General features: G+C 32.3%; 3 protein-coding genes and 1 non-coding gene across 8 annotated transcripts in view; 2 read left to right on the plus strand and 2 right to left on the minus strand.

Moving 5' to 3' along the window:
• LOC123014291 (DNA-binding protein D-ETS-3) overlaps positions 1–10773 on the plus strand; it is an 80254-nt gene extending 69481 nt beyond the window's left edge. For all 3 annotated transcript variants that reach the window (XM_044413328.1, XM_044413327.1, XM_044413329.1), the window contains one exon: positions 9930–10773. In XM_044413328.1, coding sequence (XP_044269263.1) covers positions 9930–10078 — 149 coding nt within the window. In that variant the 3' untranslated portion in view covers positions 10079–10773. The remainder of the gene's footprint in view (positions 1–9929) is intronic.
• On the plus strand, positions 4097–6699 carry LOC123014290 (sodium-coupled monocarboxylate transporter 1-like). 3 transcript variants are annotated; one of them, XM_044413326.1, is made up of 9 exons: positions 4223–4283; positions 4332–4397; positions 4457–4646; positions 4999–5212; positions 5258–5398; positions 5448–5666; positions 5717–5987; positions 6033–6226; positions 6280–6699. In XM_044413326.1, exons 3-9 carry the CDS (start codon positions 4625–4627, stop codon positions 6521–6523), a joined length of 1305 nt encoding a protein of 434 aa, XP_044269261.1. In that variant the 5' UTR covers positions 4223–4283; positions 4332–4397; positions 4457–4624; the 3' UTR covers positions 6524–6699. The 3 variants fall into 3 exon arrangements, with proteins under 3 accessions (XP_044269259.1, XP_044269261.1, XP_044269260.1); XM_044413325.1 differs by having other exon boundaries at positions 4457–4609; XM_044413324.1 differs by having other exon boundaries at positions 4097–4283; positions 4332–4609.
• A 2277-nt stretch (positions 10774–13050) lies between the features above and the next one.
• Positions 13051–13123, minus strand: Trnar-acg. The gene has a single exon. It is a non-coding gene; the product is annotated as a tRNA-Arg (tRNA).
• Positions 13124–13229: 106 nt separating this feature from the next.
• Positions 13230–14617, minus strand: LOC123014478 (pyridoxal kinase). Its single transcript, XM_044413620.1, has one exon. The coding sequence runs from the start codon at positions 14285–14287 to the stop codon at positions 13403–13405; it is 885 nt and encodes a 294-aa protein (XP_044269555.1). The 5' UTR covers positions 14288–14617; the 3' UTR covers positions 13230–13402.
• Between the last annotated feature and the right edge of the window lie 299 nt (positions 14618–14916).

Raw genomic sequence — 14916 nt, forward strand, 5'->3', positions numbered from 1 at the left:
TTTTTCAACTTATGTTTTTACCATATCAATTATTATGTACTTTTACTAACATAACGTCGTAAGTCCCGGTTTAATGAAATATTAAAAAATACTCAAGTAGACATTTATAATTTTATTAAACATTAAAGGCAGTAAAAATGAGAGTTATTTTCCATTACAATTTACAGACTCAAACTATTTTTAAATCAGCGAAATGTATAATATTTAACTATCAGGGTACGTAGTAAAAGGGAATGATTTTAACATTCATAGCTATCCTCTTCAACAATTTTTTTATTGATGTTATTCTGTTTGGTTCAAAATTTTCTAAATACCTGATGCTAACTTTACCATCATCAGAGAGATGAAGACCCATTAAAATTTTCGTTAAACCCTTTATTTCGTTTTCCATAGATTCAAATATTTCATAATATTTTTTCTCTATACACTGTTTTAGGGCCTTCTTTGCAGAATCTTGTTCATTTCGCTTTACTTCAATTATAATTGCTGCACATTTTGTAATAATAATTAAATCAAGCCTGGGTGACCATCCCTTTTTGATTGGCAATTCTGAGAAACAATGGAAGTTCTCAGAACCAAAAATTAACATCCAAAGGTCACAGTAAAAATGAAAATGAGCTTTTGGTAATTCTCGGTTGGTATACAAATTTTCCACAGATTCTTTAAAAGTAACATATTGCGTAGGTTCATGCTCCTCTCCACATCCTAAGGACTTTAATGCATTCACAAATGACTTTTGATGGTTTACATTAAACAGGTTAGTTTTAACACTTAACAACGCCTTATGTAGTTTATCTGTAAATATTGCTTTCAATTCTTGATTCGGAATTTCTAATGTCCAAGTCGTATCATCTTTGTGAATAACATTAAAGTATCCACATTCTGTAAGAAATTGAAGAGCTAAGTCTACCTCCTCTTGATTGATACAATTTGAAATTGATTCATGTAATTTTTTCAGGGTAGAAATATCGTCCAACTGTGTAGTTGTTGTATTGATGGAAATATTCTGATTTTCTCTAATGGCAGGAAACACCTTCTCCTGCATTTTTTCAAATTTAAATAGTTCGCATACATATTTTGTTCCAACTGATTCAATCCAATAACTTCTTCGTACCAGATTCGGTAAATAATTGGTGATAGACACAGGATTACAAATACTTGTATCTTTATCTCCTATTACAGTGTAATTGTTGTACCAAATACCAATTTCATTAAGAGCTTTTTCTCGTTGACTTTCTGGGACAGTGCTTTTAACTAAAGCGTTTACTTCTTCTTTAGTAAATCCAAAGAATTTATAATAATCATAATCCTTGTCCAAGAATGTTCTACGTCGAACATTGTTAGCTCCTAATGAAATCATACCGCCGAATGCAGTGACAGAAAAAATCATTACTCGATCAACAAATTCTGCCGATATCTCATCTTTGCATAAAAGACGCATAAGTTTTCGTAATAAAGTAATAATCCTTTCGTCTTTTTCTTTATGAAATAACAATTCCATGAAAGGTGCGTCGAACTCGTCAATTAATTAACATAATGATTTTTCTACTTGTTTTTGTTTGATAGTAGACCGACACAACCTCAATCAAATATCTAAAAGCTTTAAATATGTATTGATCTGCTGAGCCATCAGCTTTTGCCTTTATCCAGTGATCGTCATCATCAGCATCCTTCAAATAACGCAAGAAACGTTTAACATCCAGTTCTCCCATGTTGTTGCTTGACCAGATATATGTTTTATCACCCATATGAATTAAACACCTATATTTTTCAAACTGCCTTGTTATCATATCTCTAAGGCTCGCCAAGAAACTGCTATATGACATTGCGGATAATTGTGCAAAATCTAGTGAAATTACTGGATGTAGTCCGCAGTACTTGCGAAAAAAATTTTTCCTTTTACAATCATGATTATCTGTGCATTTTTCAGAGCATTTGTAAATTCTGAGATCCTCGAAAAGATTATATTTCTTTTTTATAGATAAAAATTTTTTTACAATTTTTCCATGTTCTTAATATCATTTTTCTCTGGGGCGCGAGTTCTGGCGCACCCTGTATAGTGGCGCAGCCTGTATAGTGGCACACCCAAATATGAGGGCCTAGTTCCGTGTCTGGACCATGGTCACATAAATCGCTGTCAGGCATATGTCAACTTGACATTGCACAATTATTCGAAAATATTTAATAAAAGACTTTACCTCAGACTCCAAACATAACCCACAATAAATCTGAATGGATCTCGTGAATTTAATTCACAAAAAATCACAAAAAAAGTTAACAGGTGCCTGACAGCAATTTGTGTGACCATGGTTATTCGTTACCGTAGATGCCATTCATTTAAAATCCATATTTTTTGCTTTCACTGTTGTGCAGTCCTCAGTTTAAATTAAAATATTTTTAAAACTTTAGGGGTACCTATTAAAGGTTATGCTTTTTCTATTCAAAATTGATCACTCCATCGATTTGGGTAATAAATAATTAGTGTTAAGAAATCAAAAAAAACTAAAAAACACAAAAAATGTTACCTTTAACTGCAGCAACCAGAAATTGAGTAGATCTATTCTGTTTTCGTGATTACCAGTTCAAAATGTATGGTCTTGAAAGTAACTGTTCCAAATTTTATAATATTTGGCCAAATGGTTCCAAAGTTATTACAAAAAAATTTTACATACCCACATTCCAAGGGCAGTAAAATTCTTATCAGAGAGATAGGACACGAGTTATTATTTAAATTAACATCATTTTATAGGTTATTTTTGAGCTTTAAATATTACTTCATATTTATGAATTACCCATAAGTCCAGTAAGTCAAATATTACAGTACGAATAAATATCAAAATGAGTACTATGTACGAGTATAAGAGACTTAGCAGATGTGTGACATATACATACAATAGGTCCCCGGAAAAGTGAGACAACTTTTGTATAAAATAAAAGTGTAAAGTGCCTTTTATGTGGCCAATACGACAAAGTTATTAAAAAAGTTGTTTAGAATCAACTTTTAGGCCCCTATACCAAATTTCAAAATCATCGGCCAACTATGATTTTTTTTCCAAGCTAATTTCTTTTTATTTACAGAAACGTCAAAAATTTATTTAGTACTAATAATCTTAATGTATGTTTTTTTATTCGAAATAAGGCAACTGCTGAAAACAAAATTGTTTGATTTGTGAATTAATAAACATAAAAAATGAAAAATCATAGTTGGTCGATGATTTTGAAATTTGGTATGTGGGCCTAGATATTGATTCTAAACAACTTTTCATGACAACTTTTTGTCGTAGTTTCCACACAAGACATTCCACTTCACAGAAAAACAGGTTTTTTCAAAATTGCCAATTAGTATTTAACTAAGCGGGTCTGATAAACTCCAAAAAATTAAAATTTAAATCAAGAATTTTTTATCTTTAACGATAGTCGTTCACCTATCCGGGGACACACTGTATATCGTATATTGTATTTTTTTCATACTGTCCAATAATAGTATATTAAAAAACAAGTTTCATAAGACCAGTCTTTTAATGAACTATTACCGTATCAGAGCCGGTAAGTAAACATACGTAAGAACCCAAAAAAATGAATTATTAACTTATTACATACCTCCATGGCACTATTAGAGTCGATAACTGTAACCAAGCAACACTTACCGGATTGTTATTTTTTATACAGTAAAACGTCAGATTTCTTGCAAAGTTTCATGAAGTAGTATGAATAATAGTAGGCAGGAAGAGATTTTTTTGTAGCCTAGTTGTTTATTACCCGAGATACTTGAAGTTCACAACCTTTTGACAAACTCAATAATGGTACCTTTTTGAACTTAAGCCAAAGAAGATAATCACTTGATCAAGTTGTTCAGATCTGTTGTTTGTAATTTTCTTCCAAAATCTACTACTGGTCGTGACCAAAAATGGTAGAAAAACAGAAATAAATAAATAAATAAATAAATAAATTTTGTATCGTTGTTGACCAATTATTTAATTCCAATATTCACACAAATATGAAGGTTAATGTAAATTAAATGTGTCGTGGTAAAAATTTATCAGTAAATTATAATTTTTAGTAAAAAACAAACCTACGACATTGTTTTCAAGTGGTCGCCTACTAAACAAAATGTTTGAATTTTTTTGGTACGATTACCTTATTTTCATCGTTGTCCTAAGTGTTAGTGCTTTGATCGGAGTTTATTATGGCTTTTTCGGAACCAAACAAAAAACTATTAATGAGTACTTACTAGGAGGGAAAAAAATGAGCGTTTTTCCAGTAGGAATTTCTATTGCCGTGAGGTAAATTTTAAAATTTTCACATATCAAAAAATTGCATTTTAATTTTAGTCACTTTTCGGCCATATTACTCATGGCAGTACCGGCCGAAATTTACAAATTTGGAGCTTTTTATTTGTATGCTAATATTTCTATGATTTTGTTGGGTTTTATAACTGTCTACATTTTTCTACCAGTATTTTTCAACCTGCAAATTACATGCGTTTATGAATATCTAGAAAAGAGATTTGATAGAAGAACTCGATTATTAGCTTCGGTATTTTTTGTAATTTCAGAAATAATGGGACTTTCCGTTACCCTTTACTCTCCAGCTTTGGCCCTTTCAATTGGTAAAAAAATTACTGATGCATTTACAGGGTGTTTCAGGTAAATGGTCTCAGCTAGAGGTTTTAAAGTATTTAGCAATTTCTTGCATTAACAATATTTAAATTGCAAAAGATAATGTTTCTTTAAATTGTTTAATTCTTTTAAGACTTTACATACATTTTTGTGTTTTTAATTACGTACAGTATGTTAAGAATACTTAAAATATATAAAATACTTTTAAAAAGTGATAACTAACAACCTATCAGTTTAACAAATAATAAAAATTAGGTGTTTAACAAAATGTTTCTTATGAGTTATGACTTATTCAAATAAAAAACCAAAAACTGAGAGTGAGAGCACCTCAATGGAACACTCTGTATAATGTCCACAAAATTTTAGTTTAATATTTTAGTTACCGGCTATCAGGTCCACTTGATTATAATTATTATCAGTGCCATTTGTACATTTTACACCGCAGTTGGAGGTCTAAAAACAGTGATATGGACTGACTTTTTTCAAATGGGGATAATTTTTTTGTCCCTTATAGCCGTCCTTATTTTTGGTTTCGCTGCTTCAGAAAATGTTTGGAACACAATACTTGCCGGTGAAAGACTTGATATTTTTGAGTAAAACTTTGCCTAAGTACATCCACCTCTAACGAAAAGATAAAGTTTCAGCTTGAATCCTACAAAAAGGGATACATTTTGGACGTTTGTAATTGGATTTACAACTCCTTGGATATATTATGCCAGTCTAACACAAAGTGGTGTTCAAAAATATTTAACACTGCCTACACTAAAAGATTGCAATAAGTGAGTAAACATTTTCAATAAAGAAATCTAAATTAAATTTTGATATTAGTGCAGTGAAAATTTTTGTCCTTGTGCTGGATTCAATCCTAATAATTTGTTGTTTATTGGGATTTTTAATTTATTCTCATTATGCAAACTGTGATCCTTTACTAAATGGAAAAATTCAAAAACACGAGCAGCTATTACCTTATTACATTATGGAAATTGCTGGAAATGTGCCGGGAGTTTTTAGTTTAACTCTTACTGGTTTATTTTGTGCTTCACTGAGGTATGTTCTTTTATTTTAAAGAAGAACAAAATAAATTTTAATAATTCTAGCACAATTTCATCAAGTTTAAACTCAATTTCCGGCGTCATTTATAAAGATTTTGTTACAAAATTTATAAAAAGTGAAATTTCTGAAAAAACGGCTGGGTATATTTTACGAATCATTGTGATTATTGCTGGTATTTTGTTTCTTTCGATTTCTTTTATTATAGAGCTCTTAGGTGATATGCTTCCTTTACTCATGAGTGTGACAGCAGTTGTAGATGGACCATCGTTTGGTTTATTTGCATCAGGAGTTTTAATTCCAAAAATGAATGCCAAGGTAAAATTAATTTGAGTTCTTTTGCAATTATGCTCATAATTTTAGGGAGCTTTTGGTGGAGCTATTTTGGCCGGTATTATCCAAGCAATGATAATAATTATTTCAAAAATATATTTCTTTAATAATGCAATTGTTACAATTCATAAACCTTTGTTAATCGATGGCTGTGATAATCAAACGATTTGGACAAATTCTTCTCTAATCAGCCTTAACAATACTTCACATGACTTAACAACAGGGTATAGATGATAAAATGATAAATGATGAAAATAGTTTTTTTTTATTTTTTTAGGAGCAAACCATTTTTTATATTTCGTCTTTCACATCACTACCAGTGTTTATTTGGAGCAATTGTAATGATAATTACTGGTCTAATTATAAGTCATTTCACCAAGAAGGATAATCTACCAGTTGAGAAAGTGTTATTCAGTCCTGTTATTCATCGATTTCTATCTGAAACTTCAACAGCAGAAAAAGGCCAAGAGTTACAAGAACTTATGACAAATCACAAAAAAAAATGTGATGATACAAAATAATAATTTTCTTCTGATAATTACAACAATTAAAGTATTTGCTTACATACACACGTGGTTGAGGGATGGATGATACATTTAGCTTTTGCTTCAAAATCCTTCAAAAGTAGTTCTTCGCTGTTTTATAAAAAACAGAATTAAATTTCAATTTTGTCAATTTTTGGGGAAATAAATATGACTGAAATTAACAAATTTTTAAACCAGAATCTGAAAAAATCGGAAAATCCTGGTATTTTTCAATATTTCTTCAATTAATGCGGTGTACTATCCCGAGGGTTAGTGCAGGAGGGGTATTTTGCAGACTATTTCCTAAACAAAATTTTTACAAAAACGATATTTTTATTATGAGAAATATAAAAAAATATCTTAAAAAAATATGTCAATCCAATCTTTCAAATTTCTGAGATTTATCCAATCAGATTCACACGGGAATAATCGCGTAATTTGAATCTAATTGGATGGATCTCAGCAATTAGAAAAATTTAATTGGCTTAAATTTTGTAAGAAAAATGTACCATTTGATTGACCAAAAGTTGAATATTCCAATATTTGATTTTAAAAAGTAAGTTTTAATCGTGCATTTTTCTGAAAATGGTAATATTGTAAAGAAAAACGAATTGTAGCAATTTGTAGCAGTTGTTGGTCGTTCTGCTGCTCGTTTGAGTTTGTTAACAATATCCTTATTTGGGAGGGTCGGTTAAATGACGGGTAATGTGCTCTCTTATGGGGGCGAAACAATGCACAATCAAGGCATTACGTCATTAAGGGGATGCAAGTGTTATTTCCAGTGGATGAGTGCGCGTTAACTAAAGGATTTCTTCATCGACACATACGATGACTCTCTCAAATTGAATTTTAATATTTGGAAAGTAGCGTCGCACAATTTACAACACGACTCGAGAGTTTGGCAAATACAAAGTCAGATGCGTTTGTCACTTGCCATCCGCAACAACTTTGCATACGATTTTAGGCATTGATGATGAGGAGAGTAAATAGAAAGGGAGGAATATATTCTAATTTGGGTCTGAATGCGGACAATATTAAGGCAAGAAAGCGAATTAAATACGACACCCCATAAATTAGGGCAAATTGCCTCGACGCGATGACAACACAAATGAATTGTATTAACGCAATCGTAAATTCATTGGTGCGTGACATGTGGGTGTTGATCATTGCTCCTCTCTCTATCCATGAATGACCATAAACAAAACTCTGATGCATTAAGGAAAGACTCGAGACGGCTTTATTGCCAATAAGGCATTGTCTATACTCATCCAAACAAAAAGTTTGCATTCGATATATTAATAACATCCTCTTAAGTCCAAAATAAAACTAAAACGTTGTTGCCCGCGGTCGCCAGACCTTCGTCATTTTATAAAAGCTGAAAATTTGTCAGCGCATACTACCAACACAGGTAGAAACGATGGGCAAGTATGAAGTTTAGGTCGTCGTGGCTTTGGGAGATAACAGGTAGCAAAGAAGTAAAAAATGTTAAATTAGTATATTAAAGAACAAGTTTTATAAGGGTTGATTTGGCGCACGAATCCCAAGTTAGAAAACGAGCCGTAGGCGTGTTTTCTATGGGATGAGTGCGCCAATGCCATTATAAAACGAATATTTTATGCTATTTTTTCTAATTTGTGCCCTCTTTTTTCTTATTTTAATTAAAAAAATATATTTTTGTCGTCTAGAGAATTTTGTGTTAGTTGGTATCGGTTGGTAACCACTCGGCGCCCACCTGATTTTTTGAATCATTTCTGCCGTCTGTCATTAAAAATAAAATTTACAAATTATTAGTTACTATTAGTGTTACAACATAATAATAATAAATAAAACATAAGCCAACAGAATTTAGTTTGCACTCCGCCTGAAATTTGCGAAATTGCCGAAGCAACCTCTCAAAATTTGTTACCTGACAAGTCAGAAGCGGTATACAAAAACTAAATAACCCTAAATTCATTAAAGTACAGTGTGCTTTTATAGATAGCCATAAACGACTCCTACTGGAGTAGGAACTCATACATAAGATGAAGAATGATGAACAAATTACACAGGGCGACAAAAAAAAGTCATGTCGTGACAACTTGACAAATTTTGTATCATTTTGTTCGTCTCAGTGAGACAAATCTCATCTCAGTGAGACAAAACAAATGCACAAAAAAAAATTCAAAAAGTCCACACACTGAACTAAATATTTTTTTTTTAATTTAAATGAATTTAAAATACTTTAACTTTATAAAATCATTACTCAATAACTATTAGGCCTTCCTTCAAATAAAGACCATTCTAAAGAGATGGACTTGCCCTTTAGAATGATATACAATTTGAAATTGAATATTGGCAAACTTTTTTTCGAACAGTGTTCGAAGCAGTTCGAAGTTAATCGAAGTAATCTAAGAAAAACCCTACGAGTATATTTATTTTTCTTCATCACCATCGTGTAGAGCATTTTTTTATTAGTAAGAATCCAAATTTTTAAAATAATATACCGAGTTGTTTTTAAAATATGATTTTTTAAAAATAAGGTTTGCGATCAGGTATTGCCCCATATAGGAGAAATGCATGTTAATCTTACTTAAAATTGCATTTTTATAAAAGTGTTTGTTTTAAGACTCTTCTTGTGCTTAAAAATGGTCAATTGCACCTTCTTTGTTCTAATTAGAATAAACAAAAAACTGTTCTTTACTTAAAACAAACAAAGTTCCCACTTAAAACGTTTTTTGAAAATTGAAAAATTTTAAATCACTTCTTTTTTAGAAAAAAGACAAATTACGTCTATATTAGTTTTTTGAGTTTATTTTAAAAACATGATTCCCACATGCAAAATCGAAAAAAAAACAAAAATTCAAAGATTTATTTCTTTTCTGTTATTTATCATTTTTTTTTCAATATTTATCAAATTCATCTTTTTGTGATTTGTTTTTGTATACAAAGTGTGTCAGAACTCCCGCCCCAGAGAAAAATTTCAAATAAGATAAAATACCATGGTAAAAATGTTTAAAAAAATTTTGACATTTATTTTTTTACATTTGACATTTTTTATGTCTATTTAATGATACTGATGATCTTGTATACAGGGTGCGCCAGAACCCGCGCCCCAGAGAAAAATGCCATGTAAGATAGGATATCAGAAACATGAAAAAAATGTTTAAAAAATTCTATCTGTCAAAAAATTTTGACATTTATTTTTTGACATTTGACATTTTTTTTCATGTTCCTAGTATCTTACCTTACATGGCATTTTTCTCTGGAGCGCGAGTTCTAGCGCACCTGTATATTTTAGATCAAGAATCTCCACTTGCAAATAAATTGAAAAATTATTAAAATTGAAACGAGTTTCCCTGACTGAAACTCGAAGATTTTTTTTTCATCCCCGTCAAACATATTTCGAGAAAATGCTTATTTCCAGGTTCCATCTTTCCATCCCCTGGCTCGTACTGGAGCAACCCCAGCGCCAACCTCTACTCGAATATCGCTGCCAGTACCCACTCAATCAGCCACCACGCGGGCCCCCATTTGGGCGCACCCCCTCTGGGCTCGTACCCCCACTACGCATGACCTGCTTCGACCTCATCGCCTGGGCCCGACTGGACCAGAAAAATCCCCATGTGAGCGTCCCCGGAGATGAGCCTCAAAACAGTATTTAAACAACACGAAACACACTTGCAAATGCCAATAGAGAAAAATGTAGAAGACTGGTCAAATTTTTCGTTTTTTTTGTGCAATTTTTTTCCGATTCTAGTCGCATCCAAACAAATAGGTAAAGTGTTAGGTTAAAGCCAGTGCAATGTTTTAAATGTATATATTTAGAAAATTTGAAATGTGTAAAAAGACACAAACCGCAATCGCGGCGACTGTGATAAGATTTTACGTGTTTTAAATCATTCCAAAATCTCTTCTATGAAAATTTTAAGATTGCGATTTTCATAGATGATGATGACTTTCCTATGTTCCTCTCTCATTCCATCTGGGAAAAGTTATTTATTTTTTAAATTATTATTTTCACGATCTTCTGTATCGTGTACCAACATTATTTTTCATAACTGTACATAGTTCTGTATATTCAACTAGTCGATAAGTAACTGTTGTCTAAGGCTTGATAGAAGAAGAAAAACTCTTAGAAATTAGAAAAGACGAGAAATATCATAGATGTACTAGTCATATACCTACCTAAATGTCAACCATTTTGTTAAGGAGCCACTAAATGGCTGCCACAATCTTAAAAAGTGTATAAATGTTATGTATTTATTATACAAAATATAGCCAAAAACCCCTCTCTCTTATTCACTACTAACCTCCCTTCAAATCTGAGCAAAAGACAGTTATTTAAGTTTGAAAAGTTTAAGTGAGGGTGACGTTCATGTATCACTACATCATTACGTCATTATATGGCGCGTGGCGGTCGTAGGGCATAAGTTTCACGCACGATTTCACGTCTACATGGCTACTACGACTTTCTGAACCTTTATATGCAACGAAAAGACGCCGAGGGGGCGCCAAATCAGCGCAAATGGATTGGAAACTCTTCAGCCTAAACAAATCGGCAAAAATTCGAAGTTTTATTGCCAACCCTATAAAGGTGAAACTCTCTACAGGCTATTAAAACACTCATTTTGATGCTTTAACAAAGGTTATTTTATGAATAAATCGACGATTCGTTTCGCCCTCCTTGACAGGATAAATTATGAACGACACAAGTCAGGGCGTGACGACCACTTTTATCTAAATTTTACATCGTTTGGAACACATTTTTGTTAAAAGTTTTCCGGTTCGTGTAACCAGAGTCGATTTTTCCGAATTGATTAGATCATAGTGTGCTTTGGATAGGTTTAATTATGAGTGTTGCTTGGATACCTGAAGTGAAATCCTCATTGGTTCTTGAAGAGCGATCGATTGACGGCTTACCCAATCCCAATGGTGGATGCGCCACGAATGGCCGGAAATGCAATCGAGACACCTTAGAAAGACGCGCTGATAAGCCAGCCAATAATAATGACAGGTGAGAGCAAATGTTAACACGAGATGTTGATTCCGACATTTTAAAATAAAATTATTAACAATAATAAAGACAAATTTGTGTAATTATTAAAAGATTAAACTATTTATAAAATAATAAAAAAATTAATTGTGTTTTGTCGTGCAATTTTGATAACATTGTGTAGCGAGCGATTTCTATTTAGATTAATTTTATGATTACTTTATTTAAACTGCTTGAGACAAATAAAAAGCACTATAATATAGAATGTTCCACAATCGTTATTAATTAATTCGTCTTAATAAGTTTTGTTTTTTATTCTTTGCGAATCTCGTTGCTTTCAGTCAAGAGAAAATTCACGCTGGACTTGCTATTGTCAAATGAGGGGACTTTGTTTACACAAAATATTGACTGATTGGAAATATTGAAGTTTACTTTAGTTTCTGATTGATCGCTTTTTCCTGACCTTACACCTACATTAACAGCTGGTCGAAACAGAACATTTCTTTATTTTCCTTTAAAAATAGTGAGGAACAAAAAATATCATAAAAATGATTTATTTTTAAAACTAGGAAAAGCATTTAGTTACGTTTTTGTCATTTGTAGACGCTCCTAAAAACAGCTATTTTACAGACTCATTTAAGTCTCTAAAATGAGTTCTTTTCAGACTCTATAAAATATTACTTAAAATAGTTATTTTAAGTACTATAAAATCAATAGTACCTACCTAGAGTAACTAATTTAGGTACTGATTTTTACTTTTAACCACTATTTTTGAGAAATTAATTCATAATATAAAGTTTGAATGTGTTTTCGTGAGTTTAAAAAAAATGTTGTTTGTAACACGTAAAAAAATTATGCTAATTCATCTGCTATTCCAAACTCGACTGCATCTCATCTGGAAATAGCAACGATTCATCCGCAAAAACTACATACTTGTAAGTAACATTAGTAAGGTTTGATCACAAAATTATTCGACATTTAAAAAATTAATATTTTTAACTTGCCTACTCGTAAATTTTCCTTGAATTTAATATTTTCTATGGACCCCTTTTTCACTGTTTTGTGCCCACGAGCTATTTTTTTGTGACCTTGGAACTGTTTTTTGTCCAATTTTTTGTGCCGATGAGCGATGTTTTAGTTTTTGTTCCAAAAATATTTTGCTGCGATTAACGATTTGGCGAATTTTTGTTCTATCCAGAGATTTCTTAGAGTCTGATCTCGGTTTTTGCTCATTTTGTTGTACTCAAACGAGCGATTTTGTACTCAGTTTTTTGGTTAATCAAGTGATTCTTATCTTACTTAATTTTAGTTATAAGAATCACTTTTTACTTACTTTTTTGCTAAATTAATTTTTGTTTAATGGTTTTTGATTAGGTACATGCAATTTTTGATCAATTGTTTCGTTTTAACGGGCATGTTAAGGCGACTTTTTGCTCAATTTTTGGTTCCAAAACGCGATTTTTGTTTAAATTTTGTTATAACTTATTGATAATTACGTAAAATACTAAAGATATTTTTCCACAAGAAAATTCTTAAAGAAAAAAAAGGGTAGCGACCCTGCCAGGATTCGAACCTGGAATCTTCTGATCCGTAGTCAGACGCGTTATCCGTTGCGCCACAGGGCCTACGACAAAACAATCTCATTCCAGCTTTTTACCCAACAATTGTTAATCCACGTTATTGGCAACATATTATTAATTCAAGGTAAAATTGTAAAATAATACAAAAAACCACTTATTTAAGTACTTATATTTAATACTCTTAACAAACACGTAAAAACATTCATATACTATACAAATTAAAAACACATTATAGCAGCTATCACCGCGTGTAATTTAAATTTTTATGGAAGACGTCTAGTAACTTTTCTTATCACACCGATAAAACAAATCTTTGGTACAAATCTAAACCACATTAGCAGAGGCAACAATTGTGGGACTCTCAATATCTTTTTTACTCTGAATCAACTTCAGTTCTTTCGCCCTTGAGGTGACTTCGCCCTTTGCACATTCAATGGTACGTTTTAGAACGGCCTGAAGTGTTGAAACGGTCTTCTCCAAAGATTCTTTCAAGTTATTCCCACTTTTGTGCATCCAGGCTAAAAATAATGCGGCAAATAAATCCCCAGTCCCGGTAAACGACCCAGATAATTTGGGAACCTTTATAGTAACCTTTTCAGAGCTACTCCCTACTTTCTTACTCGCTAAAACGAGTAAATTTTGGTCGTTTCCCAACTCTGTAGATGACACAACAACGATTTTGGGGCCCTTGTTGTGTAAGAAATCAACAGCCTTCCAGGCATCTTCCACGTTGTTGATTTTCATGTCTGTGAGTAGCTCGACCTCGAACTGATTAGGGGTGATTATGTCAGCCAAGGGTAAAATACTGTTCTTGTAAATTGGAAGTAAATCAGCTGGGACATACATCCGCCCATTGTCGCCCATCACTGGGTCGCACACATAGGTCAGCGATGGGTTGACACTCTTCAGATGTTTCACCAACGCACATATTCTCTTGAGGAAGCTCTCAGCTCCGATATAGCCAGTCAAAAGGTGGCTGTAGAAGTCCAAATTATTGGCTTGGAGGCCTAAAGCCAAGTCGTCCAAATCCTTCTCAGTTAGGACTTGTCCCGCTACCTTTTTGTACCCAGTGTGGTTGCAAAATTGGACCGAATTGATGAAATCGACTTCAAAGCCCAACAGCTGAAGGGGAAACGTTGCGCTTTTGTTACCGACATAACCTGAAACGACGTGACTTTGGATCGAGAGGACTCGCGGACTTTCTGCCATTCTCGCGGGATTCTTTGCACGCACTGAAAGTTTCTCGAGGAAAATGTGGACTTTGGACTCGAAATCATTTGATGGAATTAGGAAACAAACAGATAATTTAATATTATTTCCATTGCGCAATAAATCGAGTGTACGGCTGTCACCACAGAGTTGCCAAAATTAAAATGTTAAAAGCACCGCCCAAAAAATCAAATTCATCAGTTCTGTCTGAGATGAAAAGTAGCCAGGATTTACGCGTATTTTCACCAGATTACAAGATTATAATTTAAATTTCTCTAATACTGTAAAAAGTTTAAGTTTTTTACGTAAATAAATCTCGCAAATCTCAAAAACGTCGAACGGTCGAAAAAAAGAAAAATAAAGCTACTTTTGGTCGAATTCTGTAAATTTTTGGCTTGTTTTTTAACGACATTTTGCAAAATTTTTATATTTTTACGAAAAGACTTGGAAAAGGCAAAAATAATCACTTGATTTTGTGTTTTTTTTAGTTTTAGCAAAATCTCACAAAAATTAAAATTTTAATATAGGTCAAAAACGTGCTTATAAAAGCTTGAAATACTATAAAAAAGTAACATTATTTTCAACCAAATTTTGTGTTTTGCGGTTTGTTTTTTTTTAAATATCGTTTT

This window comes from Tribolium madens, unplaced genomic scaffold (genome assembly GCF_015345945.1).
Source record: "Tribolium madens isolate multiple individuals breed KSU strain unplaced genomic scaffold, Tmad_KSU_1.1 Scaffold_97;HRSCAF=244;Tcas5.2_LG3a, whole genome shotgun sequence".
NCBI classification, from domain to species: Eukaryota; Metazoa; Arthropoda; class Insecta; order Coleoptera; family Tenebrionidae; genus Tribolium; species Tribolium madens.